At 41.7% G+C, this 27,930-nt stretch overlaps 2 protein-coding genes across 2 annotated transcripts; one reads left to right on the plus strand and one right to left on the minus strand.

Annotated features, from left to right (window-relative positions):
- The first annotated feature begins 235 nt into the window (after positions 1-235).
- Positions 236-9,749, plus strand: clgn (calmegin). The gene is made up of 15 exons (XM_063476902.1): positions 236-443; positions 3,080-3,337; positions 3,443-3,516; positions 3,648-3,706; positions 4,543-4,684; positions 4,766-4,847; positions 4,992-5,184; positions 5,328-5,517; positions 5,905-6,018; positions 6,109-6,265; positions 6,535-6,750; positions 6,867-6,983; positions 7,075-7,222; positions 7,324-7,457; positions 8,410-9,749. Exons 2-15 carry the CDS (start codon positions 3,080-3,082, stop codon positions 8,482-8,484), a joined length of 1,959 nt encoding a protein of 652 aa, XP_063332972.1. The 5' UTR covers positions 236-443; the 3' UTR covers positions 8,485-9,749.
- A 1,278-nt stretch (positions 9,750-11,027) lies between these two features.
- scoca (short coiled-coil protein a) lies at positions 11,028-15,783 on the minus strand. Its single transcript, XM_063476903.2, has 4 exons — positions 15,679-15,783; positions 13,555-13,626; positions 13,356-13,436; positions 11,028-12,652 (listed from the first exon to the last, which is right to left on the minus strand). The coding sequence occupies exons 2-4, from the start codon at positions 13,571-13,573 to the stop codon at positions 12,510-12,512; spliced, it is 243 nt and encodes an 80-aa protein (XP_063332973.1). The 5' UTR covers positions 13,574-13,626; positions 15,679-15,783; the 3' UTR covers positions 11,028-12,509.
- Positions 15,784-27,930: the final 12,147 nt, after the last annotated feature.

Consider the following 27,930-nt stretch of genomic DNA (forward strand, 5'->3'; position numbering starts at 1 on the left):
TTCATGGAGACTCCTCCTTCACATGATCTGTCAGCTTGACATTTTTAAATATTCTCGTTTTGTTGGGCTATTTAGTTATGTGTTTAATAGTTATGTGTTTAATTGTGACTGTTCCTTTTCAGTCATTTTCATACTTATGAATACCGCTGCGGTATGCTCTTAATTTCTGCGGTGCCTGAATGCACCCTTTACGCTTCCAACTACCCCTGGTGCGCATGCTCAGTCGCAAAGGAACCTGTCCTCAGCGGCGCACCGTTATCCTGGCCGAGCTGTCATCCACGGTCCATCCCCTCCAGCAGATAACCGTGCTCTTCTCGACTGTATCCCAGTAGTATTCAGCGGGCTCACCCCACATAACTCTTCCCGTGTTTTTGCGTGGAGAAGCAGTTTTCATCGACGGAGGGTTTTTTTTCTTTTCTCCGTGATATCCAGAAGGCGCAAAGGTTTGTTTCTTTGCGTTCATTCAATCTCTCTCCATCCTCCCTGTGCGACATCACTGCTAATGTAGCCAGCTAACCGTTGCTGTTCATTCATTTCAGCAACCGAAGAATGCGATATTCGGCGGCCTTTCGCTTTCAAATTAATCATTAGCATCTTCTAATTTAAACACCAGTGTGTGTTGAATTAGCGGGCTCCTGGTACGAGCCCGTTAGTTTATTTCTGACTGAGCTTATCTTGTGCTAACGTTTGCCGTTTGTGACTGGCGCGCTAACATCAGCTAGCCGAGCAGCTCCTGCAGCCAGAGCCGCTCTCTGAAAGAGCCTGGACGTTGCTGTGTTTGGTGGCAGCCATGTTAGCGCCTCTGACCTTTATTTTTTAGTTGTTTTTTTTATTCCTACTGTGTAAACTTGTGTTATGACAATGGTTATAAATAGAAAAATGTCACATTGGCGCTGTTTAGAGTCAACCAGATGCTGATAAGGCATGTAGCCTCTGCACACTTCAGCAGGAGGACTGAAGCTTGACTGTGGGGTAAAGATAATGACAGCTGTTGAGTACTAGATTATGTCCACTATTAAATCTGTTTGCTAAAGGGGGGAGTTACCTGCATAACTGATAGACTGACACCAGGTAAGATATGGTCAATGTGTCCTTGCAGGGTATTAGAGGTGTCAGCTCCACATTTTTGTATATTAAGCATGGCAGGCCAAGTTGAGACACCTGAAGCCTAAAACCCCAAACCATAGACAGAATAAAAGATGGGTGTAGCTCCTTGGTTTGAAAAGGGAAGCCAGTGGGGAAGTGGCTTACCTAGTGGTGCTCCAATCCAAATTTTTCCAGTTCTAATATAAATAACTAGACCTCACATGTCTGAAGATAGAGGGTTGATCTAAATGAGGGTTGATTTAATGCCAGTATTTGATTAAGCTGTATTTCTCATTGTGAGAAGGAAACTAGGAATCATTCTCTCGGTGCTAAGGCAACATCAGGCTCAATTTAACTCTGATATACTGACGTTTTAAAATAAACTTAGGCACATTCATACAAGATTTTATAATTTGCTAATAATAGCTGATAATTTAGTTTAGAAATTGACTCCTTTTATTTCAATGAGAAGACTAATGCATGACAGCAGGCGCAACACAAACAATATATATTTTTTAAAAATGTATTGGTAGGGGTAGTTTCCATTTCCTTTCTGTCTGAGACCTTTTACTGTTCAGCTGAAATTGTGCATCAAGTGTTTCACAACAAGTCACAACAGTGGAACCGGTGTCCTCCTAGCTTCTACCAAATATAATGTCTCTGAACAAATGTACAGAGGTATAGTAAACAAACAAATGAGTCTTTGCTGAGCTTCTTGATCCTGGTACCACAGTTTCTAGTTGAGTAAAAAACATATTCAAACATGTGAAGAAAATCAGTTGATGTTGAAGGTGTGAAATACCTCCAGACTGCTGAACCTTTGCTGTTAACTTCCCCCAGTCTAAATCAGCTCTTCAGCATAAATACAGGACATAGAACTGGGCTGTTTGTTGCGGATATCCCATCCAGCTTTCTGAGTGAGGATCTGGGCCATATCTTTGGTGCATTCCTATTCAGTTTTATTATTTTTACCATAAGCCTGATCAGTTGCTCATCACTGGTTCATGAAGGAAAAATAAACTAATTTATCCTGCTATATTTTCAGTTTACTTGTTAACTCAACGCTCATTAAACATCACACCTTTAACCAGACTAGCGCATTTCAACCAGGCATTAACATCTCCACATGGCTGTCACAACAGGGGAAGATGAAACCGTGATAAAACAGAATGGTTACACCCCATCAAACTTACCTGATTTTTAAATGTCGAGCTCTCTTTCAAACTGAGCTTCGCTTTCAGTCCAAAGATGCAAACACATGAGCAACAGCACAATGCCTTTAAAGATAAGACAGCTTTTTCACTATGCTGCTCTTTCATCATCTCTCCCTTATGTTCATCACAATCCCTTTGATCCTCCTGCACTCTGTTGTTAGCAAACAGAACAACACCAGTTTGGGAATTAAACTTAATTAGGAATTAAGGGAAAGCATGCCGCTGCGCTGTCTCCAGTGATGCTTTTCATTTCCTGCTGCTCGCAACAAGAGCAAGCGGGTGTGGGCTGATCAATGGGAGGTTATTGAAGCTGATGTTCAGCATGCTAAATCGCCACCGTTTAGATTTCAAATGCGTATTCATACTGTGCATGTGCTGCAAAAAATAAGAAAGATATTAAAAGATGTGTAGTGAAGTAGAGGTGTTGCTCCTAAGGTGTTTCTTCTGGTGGAAAAACACTGCAGAAAATGTGCAGATTTTTTATTTTAAGAGTCATGATCTAAGGATACACGTCCCTGATCTTGTAGGATTGTGTCCTAATGTAACCTCCATGTCTGTAGTTTTTTTTTTTTTTTTTTTTCCTCTAACCCTCACCCACTTGTCTCTCCTCTATTTTTATCCCTGACACGAGACACACACTCCCCGTTGTTCTCCATAAATAAAATCCATCTCACTCACACCTGCCTCTTCTTCCCATCCCCCTCCCGCGCCCTTTTTTACTCTGGCTCTAATACCATGCGCATCCCTTATCTCACACTTCTGTAACCCTCCTGCTACAGATGAAATTGGAAAAAGGCTGGACGTGGCTTCTGCTGCTGCTTCTATCCACCCTGGCTGTGGCAGCTGTGGCGGCCCACGAGAAGCAGTCGGAGGCCGATGTTTCGGACGTCGTCGTTGACGACGACGACGATGATATGGGCTTAGATGAGGAGGAGTTAAAGGTCCTGATAGCGGAGGATGAGAGAGAGCAGGTTAAAGAGACGCACAGCAAGAGCACAGCCAGTGAGAAGGACACTGACTCCAATGTCTCCTTCCAGGTCTGGAGCAGAGCAAAAAATCAGGAAATCTAGTAAAATGAATTGAATCAGAAGATTATTTGATGGCTGCAAAGCCTCTTATTGTATCCTTTATTATATCACCAGGTAACATACAAGACACCTGTTCCCACTGGAGATGTGTACTTTGCAGAGACATTTGATGATGGCTCACTGGACAGGTATTGTTTTAACACACAAACTTCCAAAATGGAGCCCAAACTTATTATATGGTCTCCCACAGAGATTTAGCGGATCAAAGAGTGTTTCTGTGTGTGTGTGAGGAAGTGTTTCATGATGTTGATCTCCACAGATGGCAGCTGTCAAAAACAGTGAAGGAGGACGCGGATGGTGACATCGCCAAATATGACGGTTTGTTGCCGTTCTCTTCCTCCTATTCAAGATGCGTGTGGGTGTTTTCCTCACGTCACACATTCTTCATGCATGATTCCATTGTTTGAAAGGTCTGAAAATCTTATTTTAAGTTGCATTAAATTCAAAGTAACGCAAGTGTATTGAAAGTACTAAACAAAACTAGCAATTAAGCCTATAACAATCAAAGCAAACCACACTTTAAGTCAGGCTCATTGTAACATATGTAAGCGCTCAAATTAGTACCTAAACCAGCCTTTTTTCTCATAGCCAATAGGGGGCGACTTCAGTGGTTCCAAAAAGAAATCAGACTCCTCTGGGTTCTGCATTTAGTTCTGCTTTGATCTTTGATCTGCTTTGATCTATCGGCAAAATGGCAAAAATGTTTGATTCTTCACAATAAAGTTTCTAACCAATGGGACTGGTTGGAAGTTTTTAATAACTGACTGAAAATTCGCTCAGTCAGTTATTAAATTTAACTTCTTAAAACCTGCAGAAATTATGCTTTTAAATGATGATGATGATATTTATAACAGTCTAACTTGTATAGTATTGGCCACCTTTTCTTTTTGGTGCTAATTGTACTTCATTTGGCAACATAACTACTGCAGCATGAGGTTACGATACCTGAGCCAGAAACTGGTCCTCTTAAAGCTGTCTGACACAGAGTGAGCACCACCACACATCCCAAAAATTAGGCTTTTATGAAAAACGTTACCATATAACCCACAGGACTAAAAGCTGTGGCAGTAAAAATACAACTCAGACTAGTTCAAAAGAGAGAATCGTCCATAATAATAAGTGTTACTGTCCATTTACCGTGTCTGTGGCTGCAGGGAAGTGGGCTGTGGAGCAGCTGAAGGAGAACAAGGTTCCAGGGGACCAGGGCCTGGTGCTGAAGTCCCGGGCTAAACACCATGCCATTTCTGCAATGCTGGACAAACCCTTTGTGTTCAAGGATGAACCTCTGGTCATTCAGTGAGTTCACACTTTGTCCCTCGTTATGTAGAGAAGTCGCAACCTGGACCCATTAAACAGTTTTGTTATGTGGCGTCGTAGGTATGAAGTGAATTTCCAAGATGGTATCGACTGTGGTGGGGCATACATCAAACTGCTTTCCGACACTGGCAGTCTCAACCTGGTTTGTATACATGTTTTATAATCCACCATAATTAGCAAAACCTCCAGATTTCTGTGCTGTAATCTCATATTTGTGGTAGAACTGGGCCAATTTGACTAATCCACCAAATGCTTAAGTATTTTTTTTTTCTGTTCTGCACTACAGGAGCAGTTCCATGACCGTACACCCTACACCATCATGTTTGGACCGGACAAATGTGGCGAGGACTACAAGCTGCACTTCATCTTCCGCCACAAGAATCCTCTGAACAGAGACATGGAGGAGAAGCACGCAAAGAGAGCCGACGTTGACCTCAAGAAATTCTACACTGACAAGAAGACTCACCTCTACACACTGCGTATGTAGCTAATTTGAAGAGATTTAGCACTCAGTGTTGTTGTTTTGTAGTATGATCTCATTTTGGAGTAAGACTCAGATTTCATCAGATGACATTAAAATCCGCTCTACTCTTCTACTTTGGTCACTTCTGTCTGTCATCAGTCCTGAACCCAGACAACAGCTACGAGCTGTTCATCGATCAGTCGAGCGTGAGCCGTGGCAACCTGTTGGAGGACATGGTGCCTCCGGTCAACCCGCCCAAAGAGATAGACGACCCAAATGACTCCAAGCCAGACGACTGGGACGAGAGGGCCAAGATTCCTGACCCAGAGGCTGTGAAGCCTGATGACTGGTGACTATAGTCTCCATACTAGTGTACAGAGTGACACACAAGTTGAGGCTAGAACTAATGAGTGAAAATGTTCAGTTATTCTCTATCTGGCTATCTGTCAGAACAACACCATCCACAATTGACAGGCAGAAACCTCTTCCTTGCTCTTATTTTGAAAGTTCAGTTCTGTCCATTTTGTTCTTTGGTCTCTGTCTTTGCAGCTAAGCTTGGACAAATCCAGAAACTATTTTGTTGTTCTTTAAACCACATCTTTATTGATATATATTGTGTGTCAACATTAGGAGTACAGCGGAGGTCGTCAGATGGGGTCTTTATGGGTAAAAGAGCTGAAATGTAAAAGCATATTAGCAAATAACAAACCCTGCTGTGTGTGTGTGTGTAACAAAGGGATGAGGATGCACCTGCAAAGATCGAAGACCCTGATGCACTGAAGCCTGAGGGCTGGTTGGATGATGAGTCAGAGTTTGTCCCTGACCCCAATGCAGAGAAACCAGAAGATTGGTAAACAAACTCTTTCACCATGGTCTTACAGTCATGCTAACTGGAATGAGGAATGGTTCAGGGTGACAGCTTGTCGCTGTGTTTCCTTAGGGACGAGGAGATGGATGGAGAATGGGAGGCGCCGCAGATCCCTAACCCAGCCTGTGAGACGGCTCCTGGCTGCGGGGTGTGGAAGCGTCCCATGATCAACAATCCTCAGTACAAGGGCAAGTGGAAACCCCCCCTGGTGGACAATCCTAACTATCAGGTAACTATTGTTCTGTGGTTTTATACACATAACTTAAATTTATGTCACAGTGTCCACCAAGTTGCCCCTGCACAGCTGGTACTTTACGATTTTCATAGTTTGTTTTTTTTTAAATTAATTTATTATTTTTTATCTCTAGACAAAAGCTAAAACCGTGATGTTTGCTGTGTATTATTAGTACACCTTATCAGCAAAACAGCATTGGCCAGTATATTTGTATTTGTGGGTCCTTCTGACTGTATCCTCCATGCTTTGTGTTGTCTCCTAAGGGAGTGTGGAAGCCTCGTAAGATCCTTAACCCGGACTATTTTGAGGACCTGCAGCCGTTCAGGATGACACCATTCAAGGCTGTGGGACTGGAGCTGTGGTCCATGACCTCAGATATCTACTTTGACAACTTTATTATCACCTCTCACAAGGAGGTTGCTGACCGCTGGGCGTCTGACAGCTGGGGGCTGAAGAAACTGGTGGCCAGTGCTAACGAGGTCAGCAGCACATGTGCGGGGTTGCTGTGTGCGTGTGACGTACCACAGAGCTGTCACGTTTCTGTGTAGAAGTTCTCATGGTTTACTTTTTGTCTCTGGTCCCTCCATCTCAACAGCCAGGGATTTTTGCTCAGCTGATGATGGCAGCAGAGGAGCGGCCGTGGCTCTGGGTGATCTACATACTGACAGTAGGTCTGCCTGTGGGACTGCTCGTGCTCTTCTGCTGGCCAAAGGTACCAAGACCCTGCTAAACATTAATTTAGACTTCAGATCATAGGCGCAGCTTCCTGACTTTTGCTGTGATGTCTCGTATTTGCATCCCAGAAATCGGATGATGACTACGTGTACAAAAAGGTGGATCCGCCCAAGGCTGATGTGGAAGAGGAAGAAGAGGAGGAGGAGGAGGAGGAGGAGGCAGCAGTAGATGAGGAAGACAAAGGAGCTGAAGCTACAGAAGCAGCACCAGCTGCAGGTGACACACATTCACCTACTGATACATTTATACTGCACTGTTCTGGATCATATTTTCTCCCCTTACTGTCCTCTTTGTTGTTTTTTTTCCTAATGCAACAGAAGAAGCCGAGGAGGATGCAGAAGCAGGAGGGGACAATGTAGAGGGTGTCGATGAAGAAGAAGAAGAAGAAGAGGAGGAGGAGGAGGAAGGAGAAGAGGAAAGCAAAGCTCCAGGGAGAACATTAGAAGATGAGGTTGGTGTCATCTGTTCAACAGGGGGAAATGATAAAAAATTAACAGCTGTGCAGTCAGGGAACTTCTCAAGTCTTTGACATATTTTCTTTCTATTTACCACCAGAAGAGGATAAAATGAAACTATCAAGATGTGACTTAAGTTTAGCTTTAATTTAAGGGGTTGAACAGAAACAGTTGCGTAAATTGTGGAGGTATTACAGCCACTAATGCAGTGACGGTTTTGATTTGTCTCACTGTGCTGCTAAAAGCCCAAACTCACTCTCTGTTTACAAGATGACTGAAATGAGATCAAAATATGTTTTTAGAGAAAGTAGATCCAACAGATTTTCCGTAGCTGAACTGGTGGAAGCTTGCCTCTGGATCACTCAGGGTCTCTCAGCCCGTCTCCACGTTTGTTATCGGCACACTCGAGTCTGCTGCTGTCTGGGGCTCTCTTTGCCCTTATAGATATCCTGCAGTAGAGGTGGGCCGGTAGTCCAAAGCATCCCTTAATGAGGGGCTAATGTCCTCGCTCAGAGCGGTGCAAGCAGCAGTAACCCTAAGGGGGCAAAATATGAAAATCCAAACAGCCTCAAACTCCAAACTTCACTTCAGCTGACAGCGATACATCTGACAGGTTTTTTATTTTTTAACTACACAAAGAACAGAGATTTTGATACAGTACACATCGCCTGTTTCTTCACCTTTTAACCAAATCTGGACCATGAAACTCGACATTGCTGCAGAATTGTAACACAGCCACTAGAATAAAACTTTAATCTTACAGGTCACTTGGGAACTGTCGTTTGCGTTTGCAAGACGGGCTTTATGGTCAAAACTGCCCAATAACTCTCAACCTGACATGTCCCCAACACTTCATAAAGCTTTTAACATTTTAATAACGTGTCAGCTGCACGAGTGCTGTGGTACAGCTCCAGCATCAATCCTGACGCTTCGCTTTCTGTCCCGCAGATGAAGGATGAAGGAGACGTTGCCGAAGAGAGCCACAAACAAGCAGTGAGAAAGAGGAGGGTACGGAAAGACTGAGGAGGCAAACGTCATGCCTGCTGTCTCCTTTCTGCCCCAACGGGGAAGAGGTGGAAGGGTCGTCTCTGCCGCCGCCGCTGCTCCCTCCTCCCTGAGCGGAGCAGCATGCATTTCCTTTAACTGGTAGCCTGCTCTCACCCCACCGGCTGCCCCATCCACTCCTCCTCCTCTTCATCCACCCACCCACACCACATCCTGTACCATCCCCTCGTCTTGTTTCTCCCTCTTCCCGTCTACTCAGATAAGCTCCCCAGAGAGTCTGTGCATTTAGCTGTTTACCCTCCTCCTCCATCCACTTTCTTCATCCTTCTCTCCTTCTATAAGCCATCGCTGTCGAAACGCCTGTCAGCCCTAAAACGAAAAAAGCCCCGCCCCTCCTCCACCACAGTTCCTGCTCGCCGTGTTTCTTCTGCCATCATATCCTCTCCTCTCGGAGCAGCAGAGAGCGCCTGTGCGTTGTTCGTCCCATTTTTACCGCATATCGTAGGGGCTACTTCTCTCAAGTTAGACTCCATTCTCTCAGTGTCCTTTTTCTTTTTTTAAGAACGTGTTCAAGGACACCGTTTGGCAGATTTTCTAAATGTTCGGGTTTCAAGAGCAGGAGAGGATGCCGGGCTGTGAGGAAGGCTGTGTGAGATGTTACTACAGCTTCAGGACAGACAAATTCGCCTCAGCTTAGGGTTAAAGATTACCTCTTCTAAAAAATAAAAAAAATGGATGTTATGTTTAGATTTCAGCTAGTTTGTAATGAGCATTAGTTCCTTTCATGTGTGTTTTATACTAAGTTATAGCATTTAAGAACTGAGGATTAGCACTGGTTACCATATTTATTGTTTTTGGTTGTAATTTCTTTTTGCAGTACAGATAAATTTAATATTGCAGTGTTTTAAATGACTCGAGGCAGATTTCCTGAACCTAATGCCTCTGACGTGCTTACTTTAAGCCAAAGTCTGTGAAATCAAAGTGAATCTGTCAGCGCTTTGAGCAAAAATAAGTAACAGTTAAAGTCTCGGCCATCAGTTGGAAGACAGAACAAAAAGCTGTGAGGACGCGTCTCATTCAGCAGTGCTTTCCCAGATTCTATCCCGGCTAGCCGGAGGTCAGATCTAGTTTGCAGCCTGGGGAAGACGTTGACGCTCATTTGTTTTCTATTACTGTCTCAAGCTTTTTGTAGTTCACCTTCTCGCCACACACTGGCAGATATCCCTGTTTACATTTGTTTGCAAATTGTACATTGCTCTTGAAAATAAACTTATTTAATAAGAAAACTTATTCTGGGATTTATTCAGACTGGACAAAGATGCATACATCCTCTGATAAAGCAGGGTATGCTTTAGAGGAGGCCTCACTCATCATCTCTGGTTTGAAGCTGTCAATGAATATTAGGAATTTGATTATACAGTTTGTGTAAATAATTAATTATGGAGACAGGAGCACAGAATGCAAGGCTGGATTTTTCATAACTGATGCTGCTGGGGGTCGATGGAGTGCTGTGTATACAGTGTGTTAAAGTCAGAACAGCTGATGGGCGGGGGACTAGGTGAAGCTCTCAAAGCTCAAACAAATGCTGATGGTGGACACGCTCATTTTGTGGCTTTAATATCCCTGTGGTTCCTTTTTTTTATCTTAATGGCAAACCAAAGAAAAATCATACCCCACCAGTTTTATCCATAAAAATAAAATAAAAATCAGTGTGATGGCTCAGTGAATGCTTTCAGATATTTTTCTGTTCTACAGTCATATTCAACTTGCCTACAGTCCTTATTGTCATGTGCTATAGCAGGGTTGTCAAACACAAGGCCCGGGAGTGCAGAATCCAGCTGGAGGCCTGTGGAAAATGTGGAGTGCAGAGATTTAGAACTTTTAACTGTATTCTTGTAAACTTTATAAATTTCTTAAACGTAATAGTTAATAGATGAACAATTAAATGACATGTTCTTGTTTTTCTGTGAAATAACAAAAACGTTGTTTTATAAATGCACAACAGTCGTATTAGGGTATTAGGGTCACTTCAGGAAAAAAAATTCGATCATTTTGAGAATAAAGTTGAGATTAAAGCCTTCTATAAAATGCCTGTGTAAATGAGCTAGTGAAATTTTACTTCAGAATCTGTTTTAATTACAAGGAAATGATTTCTCTTTTAGCACACGAAACCAACACGGCGATAAGGACGTCGAAGAAGTGGTGCAGAAAGCTGCATCTGGTCAGACGGGAAAGAGAAAACAAACTTGGAGTCCCGTCAGTCTGGGCCATGAACTACCTGGGCAATAAACTTTTTCTGTAATTTTATAGATTTATCATATAAAAAAAACACTCAGACATAATGCTGAAATTGTTCTTTTGTCTTATATTAAGACGTCTCAGGGGTTACATCTTTAGTTAAGTGTGTAAGTGTGTGTAGCCCATGATGTCAAATGATTTTTACATCCCTGCTCTACAGTCTGAGAAACAGCACCAACCAATGGGGGAAGCCACAGTGGGTATGTCCATCTTTTATATACAGACTTCAGGTTGTACAGGTGACAAAATAACCAGCAAGAGGCTCGATCTCAGGATTTTATTAAAACAGAAAGAGTTTAAAGGCAAAGGTGCAGAGCGTCTACATACAGGATGATACGAGGACGTGTGCAGGCAGGGCACAGGCAGCATGCTAGAAACAAATTAAAATCCTACTGTAAAACTGTACAAAATAACATCAATAAATTACAGCATGTACAGCACTCACTGCCTCCCTTTGCCTTCCTAATTCCTTACTTTACAAACAGCACATTACTGTTTGGGATAATTGGGAAAATTCATTTTAAAAGCGAATTAAATCTTTGCTCAGAGTAAATTTCACCTGGCCCCTCAACTCTCGTCCCTTTTTATCAGAAGAAGACAACATTGTGCACACCCTCCCCCCTCCGAGTACATCAACTCATCTTACGATCAAACCCATCTTGCAGGCCCGGCTTAATGGATCGATAACACTCCAGGCCTCTTTGCAGCTTTTTGCTCCTGCAGTTAAAGGGGAAGGCAGGGAACAGATGCAACTTTTAGAGTATTTATCCAGTGGGCTTTGGAATTATTTGGACCAAACACGCACTAATAAGTTCACAGGTCTGCAAAAACACAGAAAATCCGACTTGAGTGATGTTAATAAAGACAAAATCTGGTACAGAGTGCAAGTTTACAAGACTTTTAGTATCTGTGCTTTTATTTATATTGCTAACAAGCTTTCAAAGGTATCTGCAAATCCTGGATCCACCTACTCTTGATTTAAAAAAGTTCTTGGTAACTTTATACAGTCTGTTTTTCAGTGATTATTGATTTGTTGACATCTCAGTAGATATGCTAATTCGCCAAACAAACAAAAAAAAACATACATAAACAAATATCACTCAAACATGCCAAATACACTCTGCATAATACTGTTCAGTTTGCCAGCTTTTAAGTGGAGGAACACAGTCGTGCTTTACAGAGACAAGGTGACATCCAAGACCTGAACAGATCCAGCTGTCGTACAAAATACTTTACAAAAATAAATAAATTAAACCAGTGCTGATAATGAGGTTCATGGTCAAAGAGGATCTGTAATATCTGTGGTTTGTTTTGGGGTCACCTTTAAACAGAACACGTCAAAGGTGGGACATTCGCAGGAAATCAGAACCGTCCTCAAACAGAAACACAGCTTTGTTTGTTTTGTGTTTTTTTTTTTACACATACCGGATTGACAGCGAGCATTCGGGACAAACTCGAGGTAAGAAGACCCTCAACCTCTTAATTTACTGTTATTGAGTTAAAGGGGTGACATCTACTTTGTCTGTAGTGTTTAGAGGAAGCTGATGAAAAACAGTCCTGGTCCAAATGAATGTTATATACACATATTTCTTACATCTATAAGTTTATTTTGTTAGTTTTGACTCGGGTAAGTGGTAAAAGAAACTCCCATATCTGCTGAGGAAACAAACCCCTCTCCATGTCTCCATGATGGGTTTCCTCTCCCAGCTGCTGGCCCAGGACTCCAGCTTTCTACTGAGGGTAACTCACTTCCTCTTGCTCTTGGTGTCGGTGGTCTGGAAGACGCTCGAGGCCGACATGAGGTTCTCAATGTACTGACCGAGGACCTGGTTCTCAGACTTTAGCTTCAGGTTCTCCTCTTTGACTGCATCGACTCGTGCTGACAGGTCTGGGACAAAAAAGGAAACGGGCAGCTAAAAGGCATACTCTTCCCCATGAGGTCCCCTTTCTTAGCATTTACTGACCCCCTGTATAATTTTTGTCACACAAATATCACTTAATTATTAGTATTTAGTAGATTCAGATTTATCCATCCATGTTGTAAATGGGCCTGGGTCACTGGGGAAGCTGTCTAAGCAGACATGCCCAGACCCATGGTTGTGGTTAGAATGCAATAGTACTGTTAATCTTAAAGCTTTAGATGTAGAAATTTACCAGAATGCACACTGAAAGATCAACATGTGACTTATGTAAATTATTTCTGTATTTTTTCCTCTATGAGGAATTTTTTTAAAAACCCAAACCAGTTTTTTACTTATCAAAATCTGCATTTAATGCTTTACAGCTCATGCGGTAAGAAAGAATACGTAAAAGGAGAAAAGGCAGCTGCACAGAGAGAAACGTCCAGCGTGTTAAATCAGGAACAGATGTGATTTTGGGGAGTTTTATTGAATCTGTATTAGGGAACAAACGCAGGATGTACATACAAAAAAAGTGAAAGGCCCTCGGATATCAGAGGAAGTTTCCTGATATAAAACCAGAAAATGTGCAGCATGTTGTATCATTTTAGAGTGTTTCATCCATGAGGTCATTGTTCCCGTCTGGTAAAATTTAATTTGTGTGTTAGAGGGTTTGTTTTGTTTTTTTTTTACCTTCCAGTGTGTGCTGAAGTTCCAAAACCTGATTTATCAACCTCGTCTTCTCCTCAACCTCCACCTGATTCTCCATGTCTCCTGAAATAACAACAATACACGTCAGCATCATTATTAGCATATTATAATTAGTAGTAGTAGTAGTAGTAGTATTTCTACACAAGCTAACCCTGAGGGAGACTGTTTCACCCACACGTACCATCTATGTCGCAGTTCATGGTGACAAGCTCGTTCTCCTGTTTGGTATACAGGGCTGCAGATCCACTGTCCACTGTGAGACAAAGAAAAGCGCCGTTATAGCTGTAAGTTGTAACATGGAGTTTATATTTAAGAGGCACTGCTACAATCTATCTCTCTGTTCATAAACAACGGTAAATATGGTGCCATCAGTGTTTATATTTTCATGTCAGTAGAGTTGGTGTGTCAGGCAGGGTGGCCTACTTACATTACAGAACACACGGACAAGGTTCATATGGGGAGGATATAATGGAAAGTCTATATAAGACAGTGATTTTAATTATTAGCAGAATCACTGAACATTAAAGTTTAGGTTGATTATTATATGCTCTACAGATGACACACTTCCAGCTGTAATGATTCCCCCTTTTGTTTACTCTCAGTCTTACTGCTGGGCAATATGTCCAAAAACTTGAATTTCATATCAGTAGATATCAGTGATCATTACAATATAAGAAAAATTCCCTTCAAGTTTAAAGTCACAGTGCTGAAAAATACTGAAACTGCTTCTGGGTAGTTTTCTATATTGTCATAAATATCATTATCATAAATTTTCTTGAATTACTGTGACATAACTTTGAAGCTATACTGCTCAGCTCCCTGGCACTTTGTTAGTTCATGTCTCCTGACAACACGAGCTGAGGTATGAACCAGACCGAGACCTGTTCCATCCTGCAATGTAAAGCCAGGTTTATCTCAATCCTAAAGCACTGAAACTGGGTTACCACAGTAGATCATCTGTCTCTATCTCTCCCTATCCCTTTGTTTTTGGCCAGTAGTAGCACAGAATCCACCAGCACCCTGTTGTCCAACAACACGGGAAGCTGCGTTTGTTGATTTGGCCAAGATTTTACGCGGGATGTCCTTCCTGTCACAATCCTCCCCATTTATCCAGGTTTGAGACCAACACTAGGAGCACTGGCTTGTGACTGGGTTGCACTCTTGTCAAGTTGCCTTTGTCTTAATAAACCTATTAATTTATTTATTACATAATAGTAAAGAGCTCACTCATTTACTGATAGTCTGCAGAGGTTAAGTGCCTTAACTGTTACAGTAATTCTGGACTTCTAGACCAAACAGTGACACAAAAAGGATTTTTCTGAATCAGGATGACAGCATTTTTAACCTTCCTACACACTGAGTATGTACTCAGCTCATCCCTAAAATTATAATGAGTGCACCAGCAGCTGAAATAACAGTTAGTTATTTTAATACGGGGAATGCTTTATAAAGACTATCATAAGACATTTATTACTATTATTGTACTGTTATTATAAACTATAGAGAATTTGGGAAATTTTGATTCAAATTAAATACACTGTATCAGTGATTTAACTGATCAACAAAGTAACTTTGATAGTTTGTGTGAATAGTGTAATTTTGTTTGGCTTGTTTGGATTTGGTAACCGTTACCGTGTCTGAGTGAGTGATGAGAGCATGATGGGAGCACACACCGCACCCAGGCTGAGAGTGCTGTGGTCATACCGCATCAATAAAACGCGTGTTAGGAGCCAAATGCTGCTTTGGATAAAGGCGCTCATTAGTTCGCCGGTCTGCCGTCCAATAATCGAATCGATGCTGACAGTGAAGCAACGATTAAGCAACAATGAGCGCCAAAACATAGCATTTGGCTAAAAAACACATACAGACACACAAAGCTCCACCTCCTAGCACATCAAGATTCCCACTCGGAGCCACGGCCGAAACATCGGACAAGGTGCTGGAGGCAGTTTTCCCCGACAACACAAGCCAAAACAGCACAAACGTGTCCGATAATGGGCGTAGATACATTAGCTCCATGAGCTAACTAGCTCAGTGGCCAACCAAGCCAACGAATCTGAAACTTAATTTACTTTCAACACCAAAAACGTTCAAACGCATCATAAGAAGAAACCAAGCAAAACCATCTGGTCTGTCTGATATTTAAATTTTCGCCGACAAATAAAATTTACACCGTGTCACCGGGCGAAGAGCAGCTAACTGCTACAAGCAAATTGTTGGCTAGTTTTAAGTTCAGACAGAGATACGTCCCGAATTTGTATACTTCGAATTTAGGAACACAGCAGATGTAGGAGTATGAACTCACCTAAAGCAACAAAAAAGTCTTCTCCGATTAGCGGAGTTACCCTGCAAACAGACACACAGCTGTGAAGATGATGACGAGGAGGAGGAGGAGGATGACGATGACGGCTACATCGCTGTGTGTTACCACACCAACCGACAGAGGGAGCAACATACCACATGCATTACGCACCACCGGAGACTTTCTCTAGACTTCCGGTTTCGTGATGTAACAGAAATGCTGAATTTCGTGGGTTTTTATCATATTTTCATTTTTATTAAATATGTTGGAATTAGTTCGATTTTAGACTCGTAAAATACCTTTATGTGGGTTTGCCACAAGGCCACTAATCCACTTTACGGCACCTGCCATTTTGATTTCAGGCATGAAGCCAGTAGCTTCCCGGACTGTGCCCTTAACCAACCCAATCAGCATGCAGTCTAAGTATAATAAAATAAATAAATGAATAAAAAAGAAGACTCACTCAACCAAAGTGTGGGGTTTTATATGTAGAACCAGATGTAATATATTTTAGCCGTTTAGCTCTATTCAATAAGTGTTATGTCACGTGAGCCTCCTGAATTATAGCCTGTTCCTTAACAATGAGATAGGTCAGCTCTGAACACACACACACACAAAACACACACAGCTTTCCTAACAGATGCCCATGCTTTTCCGTCTGGTAGAAACCCCAGCACACACACACACACACACACACACACACACACACACACACACACACACACACACACACGCGCACATCTATGCACATCTATAGTTTTCTGTGTGAATGAAGTGTTATCTGACCTGTGTGAGCATTATTACATGCCTGCATGTCTGTCGGTCTGTGTGTGGCACCCCTGTGGCCTCTGCACTTCTCTGCCCGCTCTGAGAGCTCCATATGCTGCTGCTTGTTAGCCAAACCCAAACCCTGTGGGGGCACTGCTGCCTCAGCCAACAGTTGTCTGAGGCCAGTTTAGCCTGTATCCATCCTCCTGTGCGTTCCTTTCTGCTCTGTGGAGTGTGTGTGGCTTCCAGGGTCTTTATGAGTAGCATTCTAGGATTATTAGGTAATAGGAAACTGAGTCTTTAGAGGGGATTTGTGAGAGGAAACACAACACAACTAAGGTTTCCAGTTTGCATAATTGAGGGTGTATCTGCTTTGACTGGCAAGTGGGTAAAGACCACACAGACCACAGATTAAATTTAGGAAGCCCTGAGATTCTTGGTGTTTCAGAACTGAATGTGAAAAGCAAGGGATGGATCTCACTGTGAAATTGCACACTCAGTGGCTAATGGCTTGTGATTACAAAATTTTCTATAACTAGAAGCTACAGACATCTTATATATTGTCTGTGATCTGACACAGGCAGCTGAGCAACATCTAACAGGCTAAACTGTGTAACTGAACTGTAAGACAGCTGCTGATGTTGGTACCTTAATAGTAACACATATATTAACAAGACAATAACTGTTCAAATTAATTTAAAGTTTAATTAGTGCATCAACTTCCACAATAAGTGTTCCGGGCATTTCAAAGTCCGGGCTTCATAGCAGAATTCACAAACCTGTTGGTGATTCTGAAGGTGACTGCAGCCATCTTTATTTACAGTCTGTGGAGTCTACTCTTTTCTCTTTGCTTACATGCTCTTCTCGAGCTACTTACTTCAACTCTAAATAAAATATTATAGTTTGAGATTCATGTGTATATAGTGAAGATTAGTAACAATTGGAGAGTGTGAAATCCGATAAGTAGAAAGGAGCCACACCCCAGCCAGAAATGCCACACACCCATATAAACACTGTGGCTTTGCGAGGTATTGTTTCTACCTTATTACCCTTTGTTCAGTCACATGCTTGTAACATTAAAAACAACGGTCTCTGACCGTTTGCTCCAGGTAAAAATAATAATAATAATCAGAACATAACCTCACCTGAAACCCAAAGAGCGCATGCTTTTGAACAATAAGCTGTTTTTTAAGCAACTTTTTATTTTTAAAACATAGAGCTGCACACTGGAATCAGTTTGATAGAGGGGGGTTAGCTCCTGTCTTAGTCTTGAGGCGACTATCTGTGTAAAACTGTGACTGACAGACCGACGTTTACAATCTGGTCGACTGGCTGCAGGCTAAAAGCTGTTTGTGGAAATAGAAATAAAGGACAGGTTAGGGCTAAATCTGAAGAAGTGGATTACCTGTATCATCTGCCAGAGAGATGTTAGTGAACGTCCCATCGTCCTCGTCCACCGTGGCCTCCATGGCCTGAGTTTGCTTTTCGTCCTCCACTTTTATTCCTTTCTTTCTTTGATTATCTCACAGAATCACGAATTAGTGTTGATCTTTCCGGGTTTTGTTAGTCTCCGTTTCTTCTTTCTGTTTGTCTGTTCTCCCCTTCTGGCTCTGCCTTCTCTCACACACACCTGCTGCCTTGAATTGCTTGCCACGGTTACCTGTTCTACCTGCCTGGCAGCTCCGATTACGTGGCTGTCGTGGGAATGGGTCACCATGGCGACCACTTGACCAAAACAGACCGACTGCTCAAGCAGGGAAAGCTATCGGGGGTCAAAGTTTAAGCTCCTGTGAAATGGAGTCATAGCGAAGAGGCACATTTAAAGTATCTTCAAATTAGGATCGTGAGGCATGTGAGCACACTGCAGTCACCAGCTCGGTGACTCAGGACAGTATGCTCCTCACTTTTTATTTATTTATTTATTACATGAGGTTTGAATTCGAAGGCTTCAGCTGACTTAAAATGACCGGAGAAGACTTTAACGACAAAGAGCAGTTTCCTCAAATCTGCGGTGCATCCTGCACTCTGGTGGCTGAAGCTTTGCACTGCAGCTCACTGTCCACTGTCTGTGGACTAGAACAGGGGGGTCAAAGTCATTTTAGTTCTTAGGAGACTTCCTGCGGGCCAGAGCCTGGGTGAATTATCCAGTGGGCATTCAAGGCATGTTCCCAGGGGTCCATGTACAGTTAGAGGCCCATCCAGAAAACCGTGAAAAATAACTTGTCTTCTCTTAAATGTTAATCTTAAAACTATATGTTATCAAAACATAAATAAATATATTCTTGAAATGACAAAAGTGATATAACTGATAGCCTGTATTTTACCTGCCTCTTTCTCCCCAACACTGCTGAGGCTAGTAGTTTCTCAAAGTCCTCCAGCTAGTGGAAAGAGTACGTCTGAAATGAATGAATCAGAGAAACAAGAACGTCGATCTTTTATTAAAATGGCTATTTTTACTTCAGTTTAACATTCTAACATCTCTGCTCTGAGTAGCCCCTTGAAAACGTATTACCACATAACACTAAAGGGATGTTTTATTAAAAAAAAAAATGTTTTAAAAATTATCTGATACCCCCACAAAATATTGTCTCTTATTTAAACTTTTACATGGATGATATTTGAAATAAAAAAGATCAAAATGCTTTCCTAAAGATGCCATTTGAATGGATAGTTGACGTTTGCAAATGTTGAAGGAATGCTCGCTGTTAGCTGGGTTATTTGGGTAACAGATTAAAAAGGGTTTGTCTTATGAAAGATTCCTACAGTGGTGTATGTCCTGAAAACATTTTTATTTTTTATCTCAACAATGATAAAGCCTGCTGTGTGGCACAGACCAGCCAAGACGTTTGCAGTTCATTCTTAATGACTGACGTTCTAATATTTGATTCATCTGTTAGGAACCTTTAAACAGCCGGTTTCTGTGTTTGTGTTTTGCCCTTATACCGTTTATGCCACATGCCAACCAAGCTTGGTTATGTGATCATTTCACCCTCTGCTTTGGCAGCGGCCAACGCTCTGATGGTGAGGCTTCACAATGCAGTCCCCAGAAATAATGTGTAATGTCACATCGGTGTCTTTTGTGTGCAATTTATGGTGCAGACACAGGGAACACCATTAATGCAGATACCCACTGCAGCTGCATTAATCCAGTATGAACAATGGTCAGAAACCTAAGGCTCCAGAGCTGCACGTAGTCTCCATCTCTGCTGGCTCCCTGTGGCTTTGAGAAAGAAAAAAAAAACACATGAATATGAATTTTTTTTTAACATTCCAGTTTTTATTTATGATTTCTATAAGTGATTCTTTATGTTCTACAGTTATATAAATGTGTATCATATGCACCAAATGAAAATAATGGTATGTGAACCAGAGCCAACATCTTTCACCTGGTGCCTTATTAAAGTGGCTGGCATAAATGAATGCACACAAATGTCTAGTCCTGAGCTTTAGACTCCAAATCCCCCCTAAAAATGACAGGAAAACTGAGAATGTAACAGGACCTGGGCACATTTATTTGCCTTTTACTGTTGTGATGGCTGAAGTTACAGCCACACATATTGGGTAACATCTATCAAACATCACAGCGCTACAATAGACTTATACATAACACTACATAGTTGTTTTTCCTTTAAATATAGGATTTAATTTACAGGGTAAAAAAGAATTGGTTTTGGTTTACTGTATTCTAAAATAAGTGCGCACATTTCAGTTTATAGTGTTATGTGTATGATTTAGTCTCCCAGTGGCTGTTGCTCCCAGCCCCTTGGTTGATGAGCTAATAGGTGGAAAAGGGGCGGAGCAAGCCTATATGGAGACCTGCAAATTGGGTCATACCACAACTCTGGATCATGGGGGGGAAATAGAATTTGTTATCTTGGTTTTCGTTAGGTTTTAGTGAGTTGTACCCCTTTTTGTGTCCTTGTGGGCTGATCAGCCACTATTTAAGTTTTCCCTTTGTCTCGTTTAGGTAGGTTAGATTGTTTGAGTTAGTAGTATTGGGGCCTGCTGGTTTTTGAGTTGTGTTCTGTTACTTTGCCCTTATTTGTTATTTAGATTTTTGTATAATTTAACCAAGTTTTTTTAATGGGGTAAATAAATAAAGTAACAAACCTTTTTCGGATTTTAACCTGTGCCTGACTTTCCTCAATCCATCACTACTGTCAATGCTGCTGGCTTACTGGTATACTTGATCTGCAGCTGGACTTTAATCAAACTCATATTGAAATTGTCAAGCGCTATTAAGCTGCTATTTGTTTTAAATATTACCAGAGTGGTCTATTTTAAATTTGATTCATATAAACAAACACAGCTAGGACCTGCATAGCCTTATAGATACACAGAGATGCTAAACATGCTGATATTTTCTTTTTCTTTTCGTTTGTTTGTTTTTTTCAAATGCAAAGTTATGGAGTCAAAGTTGAAAGTTAAGACTTCCATATTTTAGGCTTTTATTTAATCGAGTCTGTTTTTGTTTCTAAAAGCGTTTTCTATGTGAATGTTCAGTTTGCACTAAAAGAGGAAGTTTTAAAAAAGGAACAAAAAAAGAACAACAAAAGCAAAACACAACATCAAGGACCTGAAGACCCAAAATTTTCTGAAGTTTGCAATTAGCATTTTGAATAGGAATCACTGATTAACCTGACATTTACCTCTTGGAACTGTGGTAAGAGGCTGGAGCCCACATTAAATGTAATTACTGAGGGCAGAGCACCATCTTGTGGTCAGATCACTCACAGTGCAGCTAAAACGATATTATACATCAGGTGTGTCCAACAGGAAGCCAGGATCTACTCCGGCTCACTGGATGGATTTATAAATGTGAAAAGTGAGGTCATTAATTGTTCCAATTTTCATTGTAATGCTGGTGTGATAATACCATCTTAAATGTGGAAAGCATTTTTCTCAGTGAGTTGTCTGATTAATAAAGACTGAAATGTCCCTTTTTGGTGATCTGTAAATTGTAGTGTGCTCTAGTAAACTCAATGCATGTGGAAAAACTAAGAAATATTGTTTACTTTTATTTTTCTAATCTTTCTGTTTGTCTGATGTGACGATAAACACAGTCGCATGTTGAAATCTGGTGCTAACAAAGGGATTTGAACAGTTAAGCTCAAACAGATGATAATCTGTCTTCCTGACCAACTGAGGGTCGTGGGGTCCTGGAGCCTATTGCAGGATTAACACAGATGTGACAAATGTGTCCCATTTAGACCTCGGGACTCCCGGGCCGTACTCGGCACAGATGTTCTTGTATACTGTGCCGGCCACTTCGTTATAGCACTCGATGTATGCCCTGCTTGCTGTTGGATTGTCTCAGGGTCATCTTTACACATTTTGTCTGGTGTGGATCCAGCCTCTACAGATCTTGTGCTGAGAACTTGTTCCTGTGCTGCCATGATTCGTGCCTCTGTGCTGTCTTTCAGTCCACCAGTGTCTGGATTTCTTGATATCAGCTACTTCTTCTATCTGCCGATGGTACATGCAGTGCAGGGGCCTCTCCTTCCATGATGGTTCCTCTCCTTGCTCCTCTTCTTTCTCAGATGTCTGTTGCCTGAAGTATTCACTGACCACACTATCAGTCTACCTCTCTACTGACTCACCATTTCTTGACCACCTTCATTTCACTTATATATAACATATATATTTAGATAGATAATAGAAAATGTTAGTATTATTAAGTAGAAATGAAACAGTGTATAGCCTTAGAAAAAAAACAGCCATCCCTGGACCTTGACAGTTGTGTTAAAGGGAAACCTGGAGAGAGGAGCCAAACGCAGGATGATGAAGCAGCAAAATGAACAGAAAGCAAAGTTTTTTCATGGTTGAGCAAAGAACCAAAAACTTCACAAAGTCAAGGACTTACACACAAAAGGAATCCACAGAAGAAGCACAAACACATAAAACACATGTCCAGTGCAGGTGAAAGGAAGGAAAAAACAAAAGCATGAAGTAAAACCAAAATAAGACACATGATTGTCCTGATCTTTAAAGTAAAACAGGAAATAATCAAAATACAAAACTACCATTACTGTTAAAGATGTGACAGCACTAAGTAAGAGATGGATTACTGAGAAAGCAGGAGAAACCAGATAACAAATGCAGCAGGGACCTTGACAAATACTGATCAGAGGATAAATGTGGGACAAATGAATGTAAATAAAACTGTGAAGTGCCTGAATCATCCACAGGGGATCATTGCTGCCCTGCAGACTCTGAAATGTTTCACCACTGATCGTGGAAACATTTCAGAGGCAGTGCCAGGTTTGGAGTTGAACTCCTGTTCTTGGTGTGTGTAGTTTTTAGTTGCCCCCATAAAGCTGCAAAGAAAGTGACATTTATAGGAACATTTTCACAGGAAAGGGAGAGTCGTTAACAGGAAAAAGTCTGGTAATAATCCAAACTTTCCCTTCAGAGTACTGCCTCATCAGCTCTCTCCGAGGGCTGCTTCTGCTGATTTCAGATCTGTTTTATTATCACTCACAGAGTATAAAGGATGACACTGCCAGCTAAACTTGGCTGGTGACAGTAAAGCTGCTGTTCCTCACAAAACCCTCGATGAAAAGTAGAAGGCAGACGCAGCACGACGTTTCAAAGTTTACAGGAGGGTGGTAGATGATGTCGAGTGGGATGGTAAGTGGCCGGCGATGGCTTCTAGCACCTGTGGCACAGCAGGCCCCAGAGACAGTTTGACCCTTACGCAACCTGGAAAGTATACCACTTCAAACACACACACACACACACACACACACACACACACACACACACACACACACACACACACACACACACACACACACACACACACAGACCACAGCTTGATTCTGGGAACAAATGAAGGCACTGAGGAACAAACTGTATTTGACATTTTTTTTAGTCTTAAAACGTATTCACTGTGTTTCTTATCTTTTTCTCCTTTTGTGCACTTAATTATTGTAACGTTGTGTCTCCCAACAACCAGAGCAGTATCTGTGGTGGGATCAGCGCCATTTACAACTTTAGCGAGAGAGTAAAGTGTGTGTTCTGTTCTCTCTCTTTCTCTTGTGATAGTCCACAGACCAGATGCCCACTTTGGCACCAACACCCAATCAGTGTTATACCAGGCATGGGTATACACACACACACACACACACACAGACACACACACACACACACGTACACGCACTCTAACAGAAACACAAGAGGCAGTGAAAGAGCACTCATCCATCTGTCCATCTCCCAGCCACTCTGGTGCAGAGAACACATCAGCATGCTTGTGTCTGCTGCAGCCTCTTCAGCGTTATGTGTGAGCATGTCTGTGAATGAGTCTATAGCTGTTTTCACCTTTTTTGAGATATCACCTGACTGTTAAACAGTCTTTAACCTGCCAGCTCTCAAGTACAAAGTCCATACAATGTTAGATTGCACTGATGTGCAAATAGCCCGACCCAGTCTAAGGGCAAAATGTCAAATAGACGTGAAAAAGCAATCTGTTTTTTCATTCACACAAGTTTTCTTCTTTTTTGCTACAGTCAGCAGGACTTTGAATGTATTTCTACATGTTATGTGACCTCTCTGTGAGTGAGGTGGCTCATAGGTGTACATGGTACCGAAGCATTTTTGACTCTTTGTTGTGTCATCTGATCTGAGGATGTTTAGAAGGGAGGAGCAGGACTGTCAGATATTTCCGTTCAATTCAGTTCTATTTATACAGCGCCAAATCACAACAACAGTCGCCTCAAGGTGCTTTATATGGTAAGATAAAGACCGAACAATAATACAGTGAAAACAGCGAAAACTCCAAGAATCAGATAATGCCCTGTGAGCAAGCACTATGGCAACAGGGGGAAGGAAAAACTCCCTTTTAACAGGAAGAAACCATCGGCCGAACAATCTCAAGGAGGGCCAGCCATCTGCCGCGACCAGTTGGGAGTGAGAGGAGGAAGACAGGAAGAATTGATCTGCCTGACAGACCTGGTGAAAGCAAACAGGTGGTGAGGATGAAGTAGGAACTCCTATTCAAGGCCTCTGCCAGTGGAGTCCTTAACAATTTCTCTTGCAACATCAGGGAAGTTGGAGTCCAAATGGAAAATATTCACAGCTACCATTGCAGAGCTGGCTGTGAGGAGCTGTGGTGAGGTCACTGGACATGGCAGCAACAGAGGACCTGCTGGTGGACTCCAGCGGCGAAGGCTTTCTGGGTCTGGTTGGTCCAGGAGTCTTCTTTTTTTTTAATGTTTATTTATAAAATTTTAAGGTCAAAATTACATAAAATCACACTACACAAAGGAAACAAAATTCAAAAACAATAACATCCAAACACAGAAAGAAAGACAAAAAAAGAGAAAAAAACAGAACAGAAAAACAAGAAAAGAAAAGAAAGAATACACCGGTTAGTCAGTCCAAATCAAAAGTTCAAGAGAGGAAGGAGGAAGATGATCTTCTGTGTGAGGTTAGACAGGGCAACACAGAGTTCACCAAGTCCAGAAGATGTGGGGAACAAGTCCAGGAAGGAATCGGGGTCACGTAAACTCAAACTGCAGTCACATGGGTTAAAGTTTATGTTGAATCCCCCTTAATATGATTGAGAAAAGGGCCCCAGATTTCGACAAATTTAGTGTGAGCGTCAGCCAGACGATAACGAACCTCTTCAATATACAAACATGCAATCATCTCACGTGGTCCAGGAGTCTTCTGAAGCAGCTCATGTGTATTGAAGGACCAGAGGCTATAGCCAATGCAGCTACAGAATAAGAAGCTCAAGAGTGGGAGGAATTCAGGGAGGATGACTTACAGGTGGCATAAGGAACAAGTTGAAGAATCTCAATTTCACCAATTTATTCAGGCCACGTAGCAAATATATGAAAATTTTGGCTCTTCGGCCTTCATCAGAGCATGAAAAAAATGGATGTTATATCATTTACATATACAGCAGTTTGCTTTTAAAAGTCACATTTCTGTTCTCATATATATATATATATGTGTGTGTGTGTGTGTGTGTGTGTGTGTGTGTGTGTGTGTGTGTGTGTGTGTGTGTGTGTGTGTGTGTGTGTGTGTGTGTGTTTGATCATATGACAATTCTAATCTCAAGTTTTTCATTCATCCACAAACTACTAAAACTTATAATATATAATATTATATATTATAATTCGTTATTGCAAAACACCATCAGTACTTTATATTAATGCCCTTAGTGTTAGTCCATAGAATGGATTTCACTTTAGTTAGTTAAATAGTTTAGTCAGTTCATTCTATTCAATGTCATATTATTAAAAAGAAATATATAAGATCAGGAATTGAGTTACCATGTGACTCTTAAGGCCAATCACCTGCTGCCATTTCCAGCTGCTCTCTTATTCACAAAGGTTCACACAGCAGGTAGCTCCACATGTTTGATTCAGCACATTCAGCACAAGTCAGGAAAATGAATCTGCCCAGTTAGGAAGTACCAAGTATTGTGAATCCATTTCAGTGTTTTAGTGTCAGAGAAGGTGACAACCCACAAAAAGGTAAAAATATATATATTTGCAGGTGGTAGCTGCAGATCATTTCTCTTCTTATCCATCCTGACTGATTTTTCTCTAGTTTTGTTCTTAGTTTTCTGACGTTATTTACATTTAGATGTAAGAAACGTCCCCTCTGCTGCAACCGCCTCGCACATTCATCCCATTATGTGTCCTTAGAGTACCCATAGCTACAGAAAGGGTCAGCGGCCTCAGACTAATAAAAGATAATCAGCTGCGCTGTTCTGTGTGCAAATAAGTGTGTATGCACGAGCCATTATAGAAGAATAACAAATACCATCTGTGATGCTCAGTGTGTGTGTGTGTGTGTGTGTGTGTGTGTGTGTGTGTGTGTGTGTGTGTGTGTGTGTGTGTGTGTGTGTGTGTGTGTCCTTCTTTGTAGCTTTATCTGTGGAGTAATTTAATCACTCTAAAATATTTAAGAGCTTGTGGGCAAATGAGGCACTTGACTGAGGATCTACATTTTCCCTTATCCATCTATCTATGGTAAAAGTCCATTCCAGGATTTGCAGGCAGCCACAGGCTTCAGTGTTACTTTAAGGTCTTGAGCATTCATGTCCCCCACACTCACATTTCTCTATCCCCCCCTCTTCTCATTCACCCTACTCACTCTCATCCCACTCACACACACTCTGCAGGGGGAACACACAAACACACATATGCGCGCGCACACACACACTCCTGAAGGAGGACTTGAGGTAAGAGGGAAGTCGCCTGCACTGTGAACTGCCGTTTCTTTAAGCCACTGGACAGGAGAACAGTGGAGGATTGTATCAGCAGTCTTCCCCACACTAGAATACAATGCACTTACACTGTGGCTGTAAACTAAGCAGCATTTAGTCGACACAGGCAGAGCGTTAATGAAACACACAGAGGCTGCTTGAATTAATTAGATTACCAATTAACAGCATATATACCGTTATATTGCATTAGTGACTGCTCCATCCATTCATCAGTTTTCTGCTTCTTATCTGTGTCTGAGCAGAAGTCTAAGCAGGAATGCCCAGACTTCTCCCTCTCTGCCTGGCCACCTTTTTTAGCTCGTCAGAGACATTTCAGGCCAGAGGAGAACAGCATAATCTCACTAGAGGCTGTACGGGCTTTGCTCCTGGCTGGACATCAGCCCACTGAGAAGGAGGCATCCTCGTCAGACGCAAATGACCACATGACTTCTTGATTTTAAATCTTCTTCTTCTGGTCATTAATCACAGTTCGTGACCATAGGTGAAAGTAGGAATGTAGACTAACTGGTAAGACCAGTTTCACCTTTACCCTTATCTCTCTCTTTGCTACAACAAACCAGCACAGTGTCAACACAGTCTCAGGATGTTCCACACATACCCTACTTCTAAACTCATGAAGACGTCTGTGAAGGTTCTCAGTCATCCAGGTCAGAGTAATCCAAGGAGCTTGGAAATAAAAGCGACTGGACTTCTTTATGTTGAGGACCCTGAGATATAAGATCTAAACAGACTCAGTGGCAAAAGGCAGCTGCAGTCCAGTGAATGCTTATTGTTAGCACTGGAAACTAAACGCTTGCTGCAATGCTGGTCTCCACCAATAAAATTTACGGCGTAAAAACATCCCACATAAAATAAATTACTCTTATACAGTCGTTACGAAGGTAGAAGTGAGCTATCCAGATCAAAATTGTTCATTGCATCTCAACTTGTTTGGAGTTTTAACATGCGAGTCTGGGAGATTGATTCATTTTTTGAAGCAAGCCTCAAGTGGCCAGTGGTGGAAGTGCAAGTTTATTCACTTTCTTTTTAGCTTCTTTTAAGGACTTGAGATTGCCTCATTTTTGAGATACATAAAATCCAGCACAGCATTCTGTGAAAAAAAATACTACTTGAAGTATAAGTCAATAAGGAAAGTTTGATACCATCATCCTCTCACACCACTCACTCACTCACTCACTCACAGTTTCTAATGTTAAACATTAATCTGACTTTGGTCATTTTCATAGAAGAATTTCATAAAAGAG

This window comes from Pelmatolapia mariae, linkage group LG6, assembly GCF_036321145.2.
Source record: "Pelmatolapia mariae isolate MD_Pm_ZW linkage group LG6, Pm_UMD_F_2, whole genome shotgun sequence".
Lineage (NCBI taxonomy): Eukaryota > Metazoa > Chordata > Actinopteri > Cichliformes > Cichlidae > Pelmatolapia > Pelmatolapia mariae.

Coding starts and splice junctions, on each gene's coding strand:
- scoca (XM_063476903.2), bottom strand. Junction 12,653..13,355: donor ACTTCAGCACACACTGGAAG/GTAAAAAAAAAA, acceptor TTTTTGTCCCAG/ACCTGTCAGCACGAGTCGAT.
- clgn (XM_063476902.1), top strand. CDS start 3,080: ATGAAATTGGAAAAAGGCTGGACGTGGCTTCTGCTGCTGCTTCTATCC. Junction 6,984..7,074: donor TGCTCTTCTGCTGGCCAAAG/GTACCAAGACCC, acceptor TTTGCATCCCAG/AAATCGGATGATGACTACGT. Junction 7,223..7,323: donor AGAAGCAGCACCAGCTGCAG/GTGACACACATT, acceptor CTAATGCAACAG/AAGAAGCCGAGGAGGATGCA.